General features: G+C 39.6%; 1 protein-coding gene across 3 annotated transcripts in view; it reads right to left on the bottom strand.

Moving 5' to 3' along the window:
• Positions 1-17,938, bottom strand: part of LOC134633781 (disintegrin and metalloproteinase domain-containing protein 12-like) — a 79,375-nt gene that overhangs the window by 34,541 nt on the left and 26,896 nt on the right. For all 3 annotated transcript variants that reach the window (XM_063482833.1, XM_065471596.1, XM_065471595.1), the window contains one exon: positions 4,848-4,926. In XM_063482833.1, coding sequence (XP_063338903.1) covers positions 4,848-4,926 — 79 coding nt within the window. The remainder of the gene's footprint in view (positions 1-4,847; positions 4,927-17,938) is intronic.

Raw genomic sequence — 17,938 nt, 5'->3', positions numbered from 1 at the left:
AGCCTGTGTTTATTGAACAAGGCCTAGAGGGTGTGGAGGAAGTGTCTGGTTTAGAGTGAAAACAGGCCTTCTGCTACAGCTAGACAGCCTCGCTCAGGTGAGGTCCTTCTGCCACCCTGTTCTGGAAAACAAGGAAATGTGAGTTTTCCACCCCACTTTGACTGCCTCTAAATATAGAGTTCAGGCAGTAAATTTGGATGTCTGGCCTTCCTCGAGGTGGCTACTCTCTATAGGCAGCTGAATTTGCATGCCAAGTGTCTCAGTGGGTTTCTGGCATTAAAGGCAATCCTTGCTTAATACTGAATCCCAGCACTTTTAGCAGTAATTCTGTTATGATAATCCAATTAATATCAGACTTCTCCGAATAGCTAGAGGAAAAGGGCTTACCAAATAGCATCTTTCAGTCTTACCATCACCTTAATTTTGGTTGACACATGTAAAATGCACTCAATCCCTTTAACTACATTCATGAATATTTCATATGCAACTAACTCTTTAAGAGGGGTTAGACGCAGTGACAAAATCACCATGAATTATTAGGTTTAAGCATTGTTTTTCACTGGGCTTATAAACACTGAGTTGCAAGGAAGCATCTCATGAATATTAATGTTGTTCAATGTCTATTGGGTGGAGGTAATTTCTTTTCTGACATATTATATGCCAGTTGACGAGTTGTTCTGCTGCCTCCAAAGTATTAAAAAGACAATAAAGATGTGAAACACTATGTGGATAACTCTCAATCTTTGAATTCAGGTGTTTTCAGTCCCCATGGCCACAGGTGTGTAAAATCAAGCACCTAGCTAGCATGCTTTTGGAAACACTTGCGAAAGAACAGGTCATTCTTCACAAGTATGGCACTCTACTAGGATGCCACTGGTGCAGCAAGTCGGCTCAGGAGATTTCTTTTGTTTCTAGATATTTCACTATCAACTGCAGTGCAACACACAAACTGTCCACTGGGAGCTTCATGGCATTGGTTTCCATGGCAGAGCAGCTCCTGTAGGTGTAAAGCGTAGGTGGTTCAGTACTTTTGTGCAGCGTATTTCACAAGAGAAGTGGACCAAAACCTTGAAAACTTTTATGCGGACACTTTCTGATGGTGGACTGGACAGAAAAGAGAGCAATCCATTATAGTCGGGCAAAAAGGTGCAGGGACAGGAAAGCACATTACATGAAATATGAAATTATAGTTTAGCAGAGAGGAGTAGGGCTGGATTTAGTACACTCAGTTAATGCTCGCACCTCATGTTTCTTTGATGAGATCATGACTATGATGCATTGATATAAAGGATATGAATAGACTTTTTGTTCCTAAGGTTTCTGCAGGAAGACAGGAAAGTGCTTATGCCTTCATATTTGAAATACAGAGGATTAATAACCAGAATCCAGATTATTGTGGGTGGAAATCCTGGGTGTGAACATTACATTGTTTATTATAACCACAATCTTATTATTCTGTTACTGCTTTAATAACCATGGAAATCATTCATATTCCCAGTAGATGGCTTTTGTTACATGCTATGTATTTATTGGATTGTACGTGGACTTAGATTTAGTGAGAAAGGGAGACTGTGTAAAACAGATAATGGGAACGATGGTGGGAGAGCTGACTCATACTCAAGTCACTCCCAGCAGTACCTTGCCTTTGACACAGAACTGAACCCACAAGATCCCTTGCCCAGATCACTATATCAGTCTCCTCCCTGCCGGCAGGACAAATAAATTAACTACAGATCAGTCTCGAATGATCTGGTTGTTTCCAGTAAAAAGATCCTCCCATGAAGAACTGGCTGTGGTCATGAGCGAGGAATGAGAGAAGGGATGGAGGTCAGAAGTGTCCGCACTTTTAATCAACTACTGCAGACTCCACAAAAGTCTCCACAAAAGAAATGCAAACATGAGTGATGCAAACATGAGGCAAAATGCCACATTCCTGCGTCTGGCTTCATCCATTCTCCCAAATTTTCATTTGTATATTGGCTGTAGTCACACAAAACTTGTAACATAGACATTTATTCTTTATTTTCTTTGTGTCATTTTTATTGTTATGATCATTGTTACTCTTTCTGTCTACATAAACATTATGCAGCTTTTATAATTAATGGATAGCCATGGAAAATGGGAAGCTATTTATCCACCCACAGCTGCGGACTCTGTATCTCACACTTCACTACAACTCCTTCATTGTCTTTGTGCTCTGGAATGGCAGCAATTCTGATGAGCTGGCCAAGCCCTGCCAGGGATGGCCCAACTCTGGTCTCGAGTGGAAAATCATTTTGCTGTGTGGGTTGGACATTACAGAATATAATAATCTCATCTTTTTGTGCATTTCAGCTATAAGTCTGCTAGGCCTTTTACACACAGACCTCATAGACCGTTTATTGTTATGCTTTCTTGGTATCGAAATGAAAATGCAACGTTAAATTGCTTTCCAAACTGCTGATAATCAAATCCCTGAAATCAAGCAAGCTGGTGGCAGTTTTATTTCATAGGGATTGAAACTGCTCCTCATGGTTCAGCAGCATCAAACTCATTCATTACTCTGTGCTATAATAGCCTTTCTTTTTCTGAACCTCAAAAAAAAAAACCTTTTCAAAAGATGAATATTTTCTTTACATCCATTTGTAATATTTTAGAGTATTTATGGATCCATAGAAAATTTGAGCGACCGGCAGCATTTAAAAGCAGAACAAATGTTGCTGGAGAAAACCTATTTGAGCTTAATGAATATGAACAATATTTATTACAGCACTGAAGCCAAGAACAAAGAAGGTACTTCAATTCTATGAGGTTTCATTTGTGCCAAGAATATGTTCCCAATCATGCCTTCTGTGTCGGATATGAAGAAACATTTTTTTTCTGTTTTTAATACTGACTGGCCACTTTATTAGGCACACTTGTTCAACTGCTCGTTAATGCAAATGTCTAATCATCCAGTCACATAGGAGCAGCTCATTGCACTTAGGTATCTAGAACAGGGAAGTATGGTGATTTAAGTGACTTTAAACATGGGATGGTGAGTTCTCTCTGCAAAAATGCATTTTTAATGCCAGAGATCAGATGAGTCTAGACTGCTTCAGATTGAAAGGAAGGCAACAGTAACTCAAATAACCCCTTATGACATACAATGTATACAGAAGAACATCTCTGAATGCACAACATGTTGAACTGTGAAGCAGATGGGCTACAGCAGTTGAAGATCATACTAGGTACCATGCATGTCTGCTAAGAACAAGAAACTGAGGCTACAATTTTACAAAACACCGGACAAAAGGAGACTGGAAAAAGATTGTCTTGTCTGACAAGCCTCAATTTCTGCTGCAACAGAATTTGGTGTAAACAACATGAAAGCATGGACCCAACCTGCCTGATATCAACAATTCGGGCCGATGATGGTGTGTAATAGTGTGGGGGATATTTTCTTGGAACACTTTGGGATCCTTTGTTGACCATGACCATTGTTGCTGACCATGACTACAGTGTACCTGACTTCTGATAACACACCATGTCACAAAGCTCCATCTCAAAATCATTTCTTGAATATGAAAATGAGTTGCTTGCATTCAAATGACCTCCATGAACACCAGATCTCAATTCAATTGAGCACCTTTGGGATGTGGTGGAACAGCAGACTTGCATCACGGTTGTACAGCCAACAAATCTGCAGCAACTGTGTGATCCTATCGTGTGAATATGGACCAAAATCTCTGAGGAATGTTTCCAGCATCTTATTGACTCTGCAGATTAAGAATTAAGCAGACAAAAGGAGGCCCAAGGCTGTACTAGCAAGGTGTATGTAATAAAGTGGCTGGTGAGTGTTTACCTCAGTTGTAGCAAAGCTGTTTGACAGATTGTCCGGCCATATGCTCATGTAAGAAAACATTTGTCTGTGTCAGTGCAGACAAATTCATGCTTTGCTCTGCTGTTTCGCATGTAGTCCTGAATGTTATTTGTTGTGCTGTTTTTCACATCACATGCACGTTCAAATAATACAATCAAACCACACATAGTCAACACAGCCAAGTGAGAGGAAGTAAAGTTGCACTGACAAAGAAAAATGTTCTGTCTGGTGATCACTAGACACACTGTGTATCTAACGGTCAAAATATTTTAGTCACAGCTGAAGTAAAGTTTAAATTTGAACTGGCAGACAGTGTGTTCCTCATACGGGAGAGTCATGCAACCAAGCAGAAGCTTTGCTTTTCTCTATGTAATCCCTTTATGTCTAAATTGATTTCTTCATGGTTAACATTTACCAAGTGATTTGTTATACTTTAGAGATATATTTTAGATAAAATTCTATCTTAATTTTCAAAGTGGGAGCCTCATGAATGCTTGATAGGTGCTTAATATTTCATGGTCACCATGGCTTTCAGATTGCACTTAGATGTTCACCAATTCAATCTTTCTTAGAGTCCTTCATAACAAACAATTTAGGATTTGTTTTGATCGAATCCATTGAAAAAAAGAAAAATCTGAGCTGTTGCCTAAAACAGAGTCCATTTTCTGACCTGTATCTGCCTTCTCATTTCATCAAATATGAATCTGTCGGCTGAAAATGGCCCCACTCACCTGGATTGTCCTCTATGTGCGCACGACTGCACAATTCCAGGTGGTTTTAAAAGCGGTTCTAACTGCTATATCAAAGTTTCCTTTACTTTCTCACGGAGCCTAATATTAGCACAGCGAAGCAGAGTCTATCCAGAGGAAGAGTTTTACAAAAGGTCAACATTCATATGAGCTGCTGGGCAGGTAACATAGAAGAAAATGTAACAATGTTCGAAATTCAATCACTTTGTTTTGTCACCTTTACGATAAGAAAACCCAGAAAATAAAAAGAAACATACCGTGAAGTTGTGAACGCCTGTGACAGCGCTGCCATCTTCCAGGTAATGGGTTTCTGTATAGTTACTTGCAAACAGCCCCCTAGAAAGGATAAACAAAGACAACAAACATTCAGCAGTGACCCTTGGGGGCTTCATCCAAAAAAAAAAAAAAAAATCAATCACAATGTCTTAAGCCATTCAACCACAGCCAGACCTGCATGGAAGATAAACAGTCTGATTTAAAACTTTAAACTGCTTTAGGATAGCATAAATTGATTTGAGCAGAAGGCATGAAGGGGAAAAAAAACACATTCAAAAGAGGCCGAAGTGACGTTTTCTCTTAATTCACTTTCCCAACACCATGAAGACGCATTCAATATCAATCAATAACTCATTCCATGTGAAACAAATGGAACAATAATTAGTTTACACATTGCAGACAACAGCAAGTCATGAGTTGATTTTTTTTTCTTTTTTTAACGACTGGGAATAAATAACACTGCGCTTTAAATGAAGGTACCATATAGGTATAAACACACTTAATCAAAAATGAACAAATAGTATAAGTCAGCACTGAGAATAAAAATACAGATTCAATAAAATGAAGAGGTGTATCGAGATACTTGTAAAACTCAGTCTACCGTCACAGTTCATTTATTTTTAACCTATAAATTAAAACCAAAAATAACCTATGACCCAACAGTCATGCTAGTTTAATGCTTCAGTGTAAGTGAGTCATGCATATTTTGCTATTATCAAGACATTTTGCCTTTTGGAGGATTTTTATCATAAAAGAAAAGCTGTTACCAACCCACTTAATATTTTATAAGGATTGTCTATTTGACACAAAGACGGGTAGAAAATACAGGATGGAATTTGATTGTTATTCACTGGAAACAGAGACGAAATTGCAATAGGGTGGAAATGAGGAACCTGCCACCTTCTTTCCTCTAATTTTGACAAAGCACCTACTTACAGTATCTCTGTCAACAATAAGGCTACATGGCTGGTAGCAAACTCAGTTTACATTTCATTTATGTTTTTCAGTCAAGTTATAGCTCCTGGCAGAATCACTCAGTTGGTTGGGCATTCACACAGACATCACCCATGAGTTGGTGAAGTCATATTTTTAAGCCTAACTTGAGAATTTTGGTCCTAATCACCATTAGGACAGCCAATAAGCAATTAGCATATCATTAGTTATAATGGTATGCTTGCTATAATTTCAAATATGCGGATCATATTTTATCATATAAGACTTAAATCTGGTGATTGGGACCATAAACTATTTATTGAGATTATAGATTAAGTGAGAATTTCTCATAGACTTCTACGCAGTTTGACTTCTTTTTAAAAGCCAGAGCCCCCTACTGGATAACAGAAAGGATGCACGTTTAAGGCACTTCCACATTGGTCATTTTTAAGTCTATGGTCATTTTTTAGCATTAGTGGGTCTGTGGTATAGTGATTAACATATTTGTTTTACACACCTTATGCATGAAAGATGTCAGATTTTGTGGAGACATTAATGGCTATGTTTTGTCAAATCTATACATTTTTAAAACACACTAAAAGGCAGTATTTTGATTTTAGATGCTTTGTGCTGTTCCTAGTAGCTACTAGTAGAATCAAAGTTGAAGTCCAACTTCTCTTGAAACAAAAACCCACAATCCTAAAGAGCCTCCTGTGGCCTTTATGAGCCAACAGGGTGAGATTATGGCATGAGTACACCAGATAACCTCTGGGTTGTGCTCTCCTCTTACCGCAAGACAAAGAAAAAATACCATCACAGCCTTATTATGATGTTGGCTGCCTTTCTCACCCCACCTAGAGAGGTTACTGAGCACTAGACTTTTCTCTGGTGGAGGAAAGGATACTCAGCTGGGGTGCTGTGGATCACATGCAGAAAGAAATCAATGAGCCAAAAAAACTGTGTGCACCCCCTCCTGTGTTGATGAGAACATATCTGTATTTGTGCTCAGTATTTGTGCAAACAAACATGAGAGTGTCCATGTACTGTACATACAGTGAGCACATGTGCTGTATTACTCTCCAGGACATTAGCAGATGGTTGGCTGGTGCTAATCCACAGCAGAGGAACAAACCTCAGCAGGCAGCTGGATCCTCTTACTGACCTCACCACTGACAACCCAGCTGGGAGTTTCAGCTGTAACAACCCGGGTAGGGGGGTTATTTTGTTTGGGAGCTGTCAGCATGAGACACAATGCTTCCCCACCCTCCAGTCCTCTACAGAGCCAATGAACTGGTAATAATCACTAGATCAAAGCGAGGCCAAAGAGGAGAGAGGGCCAAATAAAATGATGTGTTTCTACAGTCTTAATTAGGTCTATGCACTCAGTTGAACACACGAGTTCAACATCTGCCCACAACAGACAATATGATGTGGTGAATGTGCGTATGCATTTGCCTCGCCGCTTGAGTGTTGGCATGAAAAAACATGTTGCAGACCTCCATGTGTCATCCATATGTTACGTTCTTGTGGCTTTCGATGAATGAGCACAAGGGAAATAGTGCCTTCCTAACACAGGAGAATCACAGGAGAAAGCCTTTAAGGGTTCACTCACTGCAGAGTGTAAGTAACAACAAAGTTAGGACCTAAGCTTACCAGACTGCTTAACAAAGAGAATAGTCATTCACTTTTGAGGTACTGTAGCCCTTGATTTATACTCATTTGACTCTCTCAGAGTTCGGAGCATCCTTGACCGCAACAGTGAGGATCATTTTTAAAACACAACTCCATTTAAACACAGAGGGAATCCAATTAATATCTCCAAATAAAGACAAGCAAGTTTCAGCTCACATCGGTTTCATGCAACAATACATCAAAAAAAGAAAAGAAAAGAAAAGAAAAGAAAAAAGAAAGAAATATACAGTGTGGTCTGAGATTGGTTACAGATAAATTACTGGACAGGATCTGCTTTTCATTAGTGTCCAAACTATAATATCAGCTGACAGCTATTATTGGCCCATATTTGCCAATAAAGAAAGACGTTAATGCTCAAGCTGGTAAAATTTATTTACAAAGAACATTTAAACACAGCTTTTTATATATATATATTTATTTTTCAATTCAATTTTATTTATACAGCGCCAAATCACAACAACACTCGCCTCAAGGTACTTTACATTGTAAGGTAGACCCTATAATAATACATACAGAGAAAATCCCAACAATCATATGACCCCCTATGAGCAAGCACTTTGGCGACAGTGTGAAGGGAAAACTCCCTTTTAACAGGAAGAAACCTCCGGCAGAACCAGGCTCAGGGAGGGGCCACCATCTGCCGCGACCGGTTGGGAGTAGATGCAACAGTAAATGTGAGATTAATAGGCTCAAATGCCAGAGAATCAGAGAATGAAGGCTTAAAAGCAGAGAAACTGATTCCACAAAGATGGAGCAGTGACCGCAAAGGCACTGTCGCCTTGTTGTCTGAGGGGTGCCCTTGGGACATGTAAGAGATGTGTACCAGTGGGTCTGAGAGACCTAAGAGATGAATGTAAATGAATAAGACTGGTGATATAAACTGGGGCCTATCCATTATGAGCATTAAAAACAATCAGTAATATCTTAAACTGAATTCTATTTCGAATGGACAGGAAGACAATATAGCTATGCCATGACTATGATGTCCTCATATGCTTTTGCAGTCTTGCTGCAGAATGCTTTTGAAGAAGTTGCAGCAAATGAGAAACATGGGGAAACCTAGTTGCTTTTTCCAGACCATGAAAAACAGAAAAGATTTCTGTTTTGTTATGTTTCTTAAACTGGTAGTAGCTATTTTTGACAACAGAACAAATCTGTTTATTAATGCAAAGCTCATCATGAAAATAACACCCAGAGCACGAGATGAAATGATCTAAATTGCTTAGTCATCTAACCTTTAATGTCTGCAAGACTGCCTAGTAGAAGCTATAGGAAATCTGGCAAGATAATTGTTACAAATCATCAGCATTGAAATCAAAGGAGATGTTATATATTATAATATTAAGTGGAAGCAGATACAAGCTACAGTGCACACGCAGATTCGCTAAAGGGGAGGGTCTGTCTACTAACAAGAGTATCAGTCTGAGTTTAGCATCTTGGATAATTACAAATTGACTCCAAGAGTCCTAATCAAACTGTTGATCTTAGTGATGTTTTTAAGCTTTGACTTTTAGTTGGAAGACCTATATAGAGATATGGAAATATTTTCTTCTTCTTAATAAAAAAGCAATAGTTACAATAACTTAGATTTATATGCCAGGTTAAAGGAGGTCGAACAGGTACTGACAGGCCAGGGAATTGAGGGATTTCTAAGTGAGAAGAAGGATGTGTGACTTGACCGGGAGCCAGCGTGGGGATGATATGTTGCCAGATCTCTCTGCATATTAGATTCTACTTTCGGCTGCTCTCTTTAAGGTTGCCATAGCATCCTCTTCCTTTGTCCGCAGCCAATAGTAGCACAGTTTCCACTGGCAACCTGTTGGCCAACAGCACCAAAGGCAGTCATTGTTAACCTGAGCCCAACCGATCTGGTAGAGAAATCTCATATTCTTATGATCAGTGTGTTTAATTTAGCTACGATTTTACTCCACATGCTGTTCCTGATGAAACCCTCCCCATCTACTTGGACTTTGGACTTGTACTAGTAGCACACTGGCTCAACACAAAAAATGTCACCTGATATATCAACAGCAGAATTTTCTTACTCCCTAAAATAAGTTGGAAAAATCTAGTATTGGTTGTCATGAAGAACACGGATGAAATATTACTGCAATATCAGTGGAGTAATTTTTTAAAATGATGCTAGCAGCAGGAATATAAAGCATACATGATGCAGTGGAGCAAAGTGAAGTGGGAAAATTCTGTTTTAAAATGGGTGTAACTTCGGAAGATATCAGCGTAATATGCCTAAGTGCTGAAACTAGGACTGTGAATTTTTGTCCCTCATTACTGACATAGAAAGTGTAAGGCGGGGATTTTTAATCAAAAACTGGAGAAATACAAGAAAAGCATAAACACTGTATGAACATATGAAGGTTTTGTAGTAAAGAGACTAGAACATAATAAAGTACTAAAAGTAGAAGAGCACATAAGAAAGATCTTTAATGGGTTTTACAACGATGAGTCTTCAAAGTGCAAAAAGCCTTCCGCTACATGTCACCCAGCTGACAATACTTATGGGTGCATCTAATCCATGCCAAGCAATGAACCACCACCCAACTGCATTAAGTGTCTGAGCCACTCGCCCCGCATGGCAGCAGCAGCAGCTCACTGTTTATCAATCAGCGCAAAGTTAATGAGGCATAGGCAAATGGAGAGAGAGGAGGGTCACGCCCTCCCATTTAAAATGCATTACCCAGAGGACGGGCTTCCAGCAGGGCTCTGCCTGAGTGACAGGGAGTCAGCAATGAGGGAGAGGCGCTATGAGTTAACAAGTTTTCATGTTCTGGCTATTAAAGCTACAGAATCAGTCTGAAAATGCAGGCAGCCTGAGAACCAGACAACCACAAAGGCTCAGCGACTTCAAAATGGGACACAGTGCGAGGCAAAATATCACAGACTTTGTGCTACTGCGGCATCGACTTGTTTTCGAAACACTCAAACCAGAGATGTGTTTGTTAACTTCTCTGCATCTGTTCGACAGGTACACATAATTACAGCTGTCATGTTTTTACCTTGTCATGCTGCCTCCATATAACTTTCTGAAAGAAAATGCATTAGGTGAGGATAGAGTTGGATTTGCTTGTCAGTAGTTTTGACACTGCAGACAGAAAGACAATGAAGTCGCTTCACACTAATCCTGAATGCCAGCAACTAAATGTCACTCCTGTTCTCTCTGCATTAAATTATATATTTTTTTTCTATGTTGTATCTCTGTTCGGCGTTGTCAGCCTCTTCTGTCAGGATATACACAAAGTCTTATATAAAGGGAATTTTTAAATAGAGGACTAACCTTTCAAACACATTCCTGGTTGTAAATGTAACTGAGAAAACACGAGGCTTGCTGACCAACAGTGATGTACCAATAAATTCCGCATTTTTGTTGCATGCGGTCTTCTTCATCAGGGTTTCTTCTGCTCGCATGCCAGGGGTCTAAAATGGGGAGGTATGTGAGGTACATTAATTGAAACAGGCTTGATAAATCGGTGCCAGAGCCTAATCAATCAACAGGAAGAGGGAGTCTCATTTGTGGGTGAAAGCTGACCTCAAAAGAAAGGTCCAAAATGTCAAACATTCTGCTTAGAAGTCATGCTGGAGAAAACATTTGGGAGCTTTTATATGCTAATGAAGCACCAGTTTTTTTTATTGATTATGACACATAACTGTAGACTTGTACTGAAACTTGTGATGTGATTATGGCAACAACTAAATGTCAAAGCATACAGGCAAATCGAGAGCTGAGCTCAAGTCACGCACAGGCTGTTTTAAAAAAAAAAAATACAGCAACGGAGAGAAGAGTTCAAACTGTTTGGAGACTTTTGATAAAATCTTGGAGAAACAACAAAAGTTGAGAGTGAGAATTGTTCTTGTGAGAAAGGAAGGTTTTCCTGGAAAACCGTTTTTTTTCGATGGATTAAGAAATATGGGAAAAGTTTGCTCACGTTGTGGGGATCATAGCGTTCCCTTTGGCAAAATACAAAACAGTCTCTTTTTCATTCAGGAATGACAAACGCTCTTTCTCTTCTCCATTTAGTTAAAGCAGCCAGTATAATTAAGCAAGGAAAAGGATAGAGTAGAGTAACTTCCCTTTTTGGTGTTACATGAATTCAATACTCTCAACTGACTTGAGAAGACTACGACGTTGGAACCACAAGCTGAATTTCCCAGTCACAGTCTCCGATATGTCTCATTAAACTCATTAAACTCAGACAACCTAATAAGAGACTTCTGGAGAAATCAAATCCTGGAATTTACTATGATAGATGAGAAGTGAGGTTTTAGGCCTCAGAAGGGCAAGTAGCTCTGAAGCTCTTGGAAACCAAAGTCTGTAACGGAAAGTTATTTAGAACAGATGTAAAGATAAACATTTAGAGCAAATGAAATCGCCATCAAAGAGAAACATTTCTCGTAAAACTTAATCTGGGACCTCCAATTAGTACATTACATTTCAACTGAAAGACTTGTGAGGCAATGTGGGAGTTATAATGTCCCACTGCTTTTATGTGGCAAATGGCAAGAACCCAGTTTCACTTGGAAAAAGTCAAGGGAAAGTGGGATTGTGTGCATGAAAAACTACAGTGCAACTCCCTCAACACCACCAAAAAAACCTTGTCTCAGTGTTAGATTTTTTTTTTCCATGAACAAGGGAAGAGGGCCAGTCTTTCTGGCTGTGATGTGTCTGACATCAGGCGGTGTTGCAGGCTGGTGCCAAGTAGAGCAGAGAAGCATGAATTCCCCCTGCTTACCCTGTACTCAATACAACTCCTAACCTTCATGAAGCATGTCATGAAGAGAACCACTTGAGCATGCCAGCCAATGATTACGGCTTAAGAAAGGGGGAGGAAGCGGAAAAACAGAAAAAAGAAATCAACACGGCTGGTATTAGCTGTGTTTATATAGCCTGCCGTGTTCAGTAGCAAGCTAAGATGTTGCACAGTGCTGCTCCTGGCCTCAAGACCAATGCTCCAGCAGCAAACCCGACAGGGTAAGAACCAAAAAATGAGAGTGTCAAGAAGGCGAGTTGCCCTCTGGGTACAATAAGAATGCTTATCTTATTCATTTCTACACCAAGCAGGTCTCTTTGGCCTTCATCCCAGCTTCACCACATCATAAGAGCCTCATTATTATTCTTTACACCTGTGTAGCATCCAGGGGTGGTTAATTGGTCAGCAAGATGGTCAAACAGAAGAGCCATTAGCAGCAGTGGCATGCAATTATTGCAGTGACTGTCACCTGGAGATTGATGTGGTTAAGTCCAGGCATGCCCCGTGAAATCAATAAAGTGTCATTTCTGAGCAATGTCTGTGTGATGGATTATTCCACAGGATCCCAATTAAAGAGAGGGAATGATGAATACCACCCCAACAATAGATGAGATAATTGGAATTAGGGCAGAAATGCAACACGTATCTTTGATAAAGTGTGAAGATAATGATCCAGACTAAAACTAATAAGGAAAATAATTGCAGAAAATCCTTTGAACATTTTCAGTTTTAGAACAGAATGAGACACAAACCAAAAGGTTCACTGACCTGTATTTAAAAAAATGGCCCAATGAAATCAAGTTTACTTTAACTGTAAAAGTTACTTTTAGCTGCTCTATTGTTACAGGAAAACTACAGCGATTAGCTCCGCATGTTTGATTTGACAGAGTTCACACCAGATGCCCTTCCTAGAACAACCCTAAAGGAGATTTGTGCCAAACTGGAATTGAACATGTGACCTTTAGCTTGCCAAGCATGTGTGTAAACCATTACAACTGACCAGTACTAAATTTTACAAACCAATACCAATATTTGGTATTTTAACCATCTCATATATAGGCCGAGCTTTATTTTTTTCCCTTTCAGACACACGAAACATAAACAGATTTTCCTACCATTTGTCAGCATGGACAAACTATGCAACATCAACACTCATAACATGGCTGAAGAGTGTTTCACACATGCACGAAGTTTCATTTAATAGTTAATAGTTATGAGTCAGGCTCTACTTGTAGGTAGGAAGACGTGTTTTCTATTAGCTGTACAATGCTACATTTGCATCCTGTGCAGATTCAGAAAACACTGATGCAGCAGCTCTGTGTATTTACTGTTTTCACTAAGCCGTGGTTCAATGGGAAGTAATATGTATTAAAAAGATATCTGTATTAAAATTTGCAGGCTAAGCAGCAGAGGGGAAAGATTTCTGGGTGCCAGAAACCTCTTGGCTTCTGTTTGTATTTTGAGCAGTACTGACCACTCACATTAAGGCAGGCTTTGGCCTTATACGGTTAAATAGTCCAAATGCAATTCCAAAGCCATCTCTATGGTCTGGCTATCAGTTTTTTTTAAATAAGTAAATACAATGACTGTAGCACAGTACAGGACAGATAGTCTTGGCCTGGATATCAGTTATACATTTTCTAGAAATCCGATGGCAATAATGAAGGCGCTTGGCCATTGCCCCCCAGAGACTAAGTCATCAGACCATAGCTGATGGGTTCTAAGATTGAGTGTTAAGTGGCATATACCTCAATATTCCTGTCTGACATGCATAAAAAATATACGTTTAATTTCCTCCCAGTTGCACAGTCCTGCGTCTTCACATAGGTGTGCTGTAAAATTCAACTACAAACAGTCTCAAGCAGGATAACTAGAAGAAAGGTTCGACTTTGATTCAGATGTAGTCTGTTGTTTTTATGCATCCGTTCTCTCTTTTGTCTCTTCATCATTTGTCACTTGTTGACATGTAACGTCAAGACACATCTGGCTCTCATTTGTTTTGCTTATGCCACGGTCTCTGTCACCCAAAAGCCTTCATGCACGCGCCAAATGGAACAAATGGTATCTATGACAACAGCCACCCGGAATATTAAAATCACCCGCTCAGTCATGAGTTCCAACGAGGCAAGCCTCTCTTATTTCTCCCAAAAAGACATAAATAGTCATTTTATTCCTCATGATACTGATCCCAGAGGGCTACGGAAAAGTAATCACATGTGACTAATTAAAGGCAACTGATTGGTGCGGTAAAAAAGACTAAATGTTGCACTTCGGGTCAAAAAGAATATGAATCTTTTGTATTCCTCATGACTGCAGTTAAATGAGTGATAACAATCAAAGGGAAACTGCAGGAAAACAAATAAAAATAGTCTTTTATTTTTCTTTTCTTTGGCATGGGCCAGTGACATTGTTATCTGAAACTAATTATGTCAGGTGCCTAAGCAGCAGCCTCTCCAATTGCCTTTGTTGCTGTGGATCAGTGGAGAGGAGATCCTTCATCCTGCTTTCTACTCCTATCTGCCCCCAGGGCTTCTGTTCCTCTGTAGCAGAGACGGGGCCTCTGCTCTGCCGCTCCTTCTCCCCTAGGACGAGCTCCCGTTATGTGTCTGCATGCGGGGGTGTGGGAGAGATGGAAAGAGCGTGTCCCTGTTTGTGTGCAGTAATGACTGTATATGTTGGTAGCTCAGCATGATTTATGCACATCTATGTGGTAATTTGTGTGCATGCGTCCTTGTGTGCGGGCGAGTGTGTCATTTCACATCCAGGCATAGCTGCAGATTGTGCTCGTGTTCCACACACAGCAGGCTCATGGCTTATAGATCATGCAACACATTCTTTTCTTTCAACACTATCAGCAAACCACAACACTTTCCGCCCGATTTCTAAAAACTACTTATGCAGAGCATCCTGCATTGGAAAAATCATGAATGAATTATAGAACTTTAATGTTTTTCCTAAAAACTCCTCTGAAACAAAATTGTCAAAAAGGAGCCAATAACAGCAAATTACAGCCAGCTGCATTCACTGGAACTACATTTTACCACAGGAACAGTTCCCATAATAGTTCTTTTCAATTAGATCTACAGGTTATACAAAATTAAAAAAGGACAAAGCTGCTAGAAAATGTGTTTTCCACAATATTGTGTGCACTACAAACAAAATTTAAGTTTAGCTGTTTCGTGTTAAATCGGAAACAACTATGTAAGAGACTGATATTGCAAAATCTGGACTAGAAAAATGAGCAAGAAAATCAAAAAAGTAGTAAAATCTTTTTCTTTTCTTTTTTTGAGTGAAACACCCCTTTAGAGATTTTGCAATCCATGTCCTTTTGTGTTTTGCAAAACCAGGAAATGATAAAAGCTAACAGATGGAGATGGATACAATTTAATTTATATTCCCTTCTGTGAATATATTCAAGTGTAAACAAAAGGCTTTATGTGCAGTTCCAAAACAATTAACTGTGAAACAGACTTTTGTCTGTTGTCTACATCATTTATTACTTTGCTTTTTCTTCTGATTATTATGTGGGTGAAGACCAAGAATAAGAGGAGATACCGTGGAGAGGTGAATGCAAAGTCATTTTCGGGATGGGTCAAACAAACAGACTAGCTTTGAGCATTCCCATCATTTCCAATGTTTTGCAGGGAACTGGCCCAAGGCACAAAGCTCATGCATCTATATTCACTGCAACCTTGTGCTTTGACTAATGAGCGACGAGGGAACTTCAAACAATCAAGCCTATCATTCTTTTCACAAGGTAAATGCACACAGAAAATAGGAGCATTTCAATTAATTAAGCCTGTCGGTACTTGTACACCCACATACTTTTCGTGCCTTTCTCCTCTGCCGTGCATTCCCTTAAGGGAAATCAAACAATTAAGACCTGAATACAAATGTACTCTCCTTCCCATCCTGTTTTTCACCCCTCTGATATCTGTCAGTGAGAGAGATGTCTTCACTCTGTCTAGAAAAAGTGATGTATTAAAGTGGGTTTGCTTATACACTGTGACCCTGGGGTCCTTTGCGAGATTAAAGCTACAAGATTAAAGTTAGAAGACCGAATAAGCAACTGAATTATCAGCAATCTTTGCCAAAAGGTGTGGTCTCAGCTCAGATGAGGAATTATTTTATGCCCATTTTAATAAGCGATCTTACGTACAGCAAAGTATTCATTTATCTTTAAATGGACAGTTCACATCAAAATTAAATTATTTATCAAAGTATTTTCCCTCTGGCTTGTGGTGCTATTTATCCATCAAGGTTGTTTTGGTGTGAATTGTTCAGTTTTGGAGACAGCGCTTGCCTTGTAGGGCTCATAGTACCTATTACACATTTAGAAATCTCAGCAGCAATGACGCCAGAGGTCATTACTAAAGAAAATCTTCAAATCTTGCTGCCAGCAGTTTCACGTAGGAATTATTTTCTTTCCATACACAGACCAAAGGAAGTGTGCAGATAGCTAACATTACAGCTTATCTGAGGGTCAGCACCATTAATGTTGTACATCCTGTCATGCTGTCCGTCTCTTGTCACAGGCAGATGGACGCTTCCTTCTGCAAAGTCACACGGTTGGTGCAGAAAAAAAGAAAAAAGAAAAAGTTGTTTTCCACAGCGAATACTGATAAAAGACTTTATTGTGTCTCAAAATCATTTTACCCCGTTTGTAAGGTTGGTTACTGATTTTCCAATAACGCCTTACTAAATCATCCATGGTCCATTGATCTTTGGGGGAATAATACTCCTGTATTTCAGGTGACAAATGCAGGAAGTGGAACATAATTGGCTCTAAGACGCTGTCTGCAAACATCCCATCACGGAGCAGAGCTTTCAGACGAAGCACACAGCTGGGATTCATTCATTTTTACAACATCAATGACCCATTAGGCACAAAGAAAAGGAAAGTATACCAGATCTGCCACCACACAAAACACTCATTTATTAAATTTTAATCGCATTTGGAGGAAAATCAATCACAGGAGCAGGGCCAGACTCATAGAAACTATTAGGTCATGATTTAGACACTAAAATGATTTTTTTTTAAATTTCATATTTTATTAATTCATTTAACTTGGTCTTGTGTGAAGTTTGCATGATGTTACCTTTCGCATTCATTTCTCCAAATCCATTGTTTTAACTTGCTGACTGTTGCTTTACTGCAAAAAAAAAAAAAAAAATGCAGGGAAAAATATAAAGGATGTTCTCTCAGTGTCCTCGATGATATTTCCCGTCATTAGTCAGCAAGTGTAGTTTCCTGCTTAACCCTATATGAATTTACAACCTGCCTTTGACCCCTTTTCTCAGAAACGCTGCTGATGATTTTAAGGAAACTGTGTCATGGAGTCCAGCTTTGATTTCATTGGGTCCCTGCACCCCAAAGCAGTCCACAGCCTCTTTATCAAACCCTAGCAGCTCCTATTGTTGTTGGCAGCTCACTTCTCAGTGCTTGAGGGATTGGGTGAGAGTGAGTGAGGAGGAGTACAGGGGCCAACCAAAGGAGACCCTATCGTGTCCCATACGCCAACAGGGAGCTATCAGAGAGACAGGAAGGCTGGTACAAAAGATGAGGAGGAATTGCCTTCACAACCTATCTGGCAAAGCAAAAACACCAGAGATCTCCATTTCATTCACACATCCTCCCCATGCTTTCTTTAACTCCCTGTGTGTCCACCACAACAACCTGGAGT

The sequence above is a fragment of the Pelmatolapia mariae genome, linkage group LG8, assembly GCF_036321145.2.
Source record: "Pelmatolapia mariae isolate MD_Pm_ZW linkage group LG8, Pm_UMD_F_2, whole genome shotgun sequence".
Classification (NCBI taxonomy): Eukaryota; Metazoa; Chordata; class Actinopteri; order Cichliformes; family Cichlidae; genus Pelmatolapia; species Pelmatolapia mariae.
This window is presented reverse-complemented; position numbering and strand designations above follow the sequence as displayed.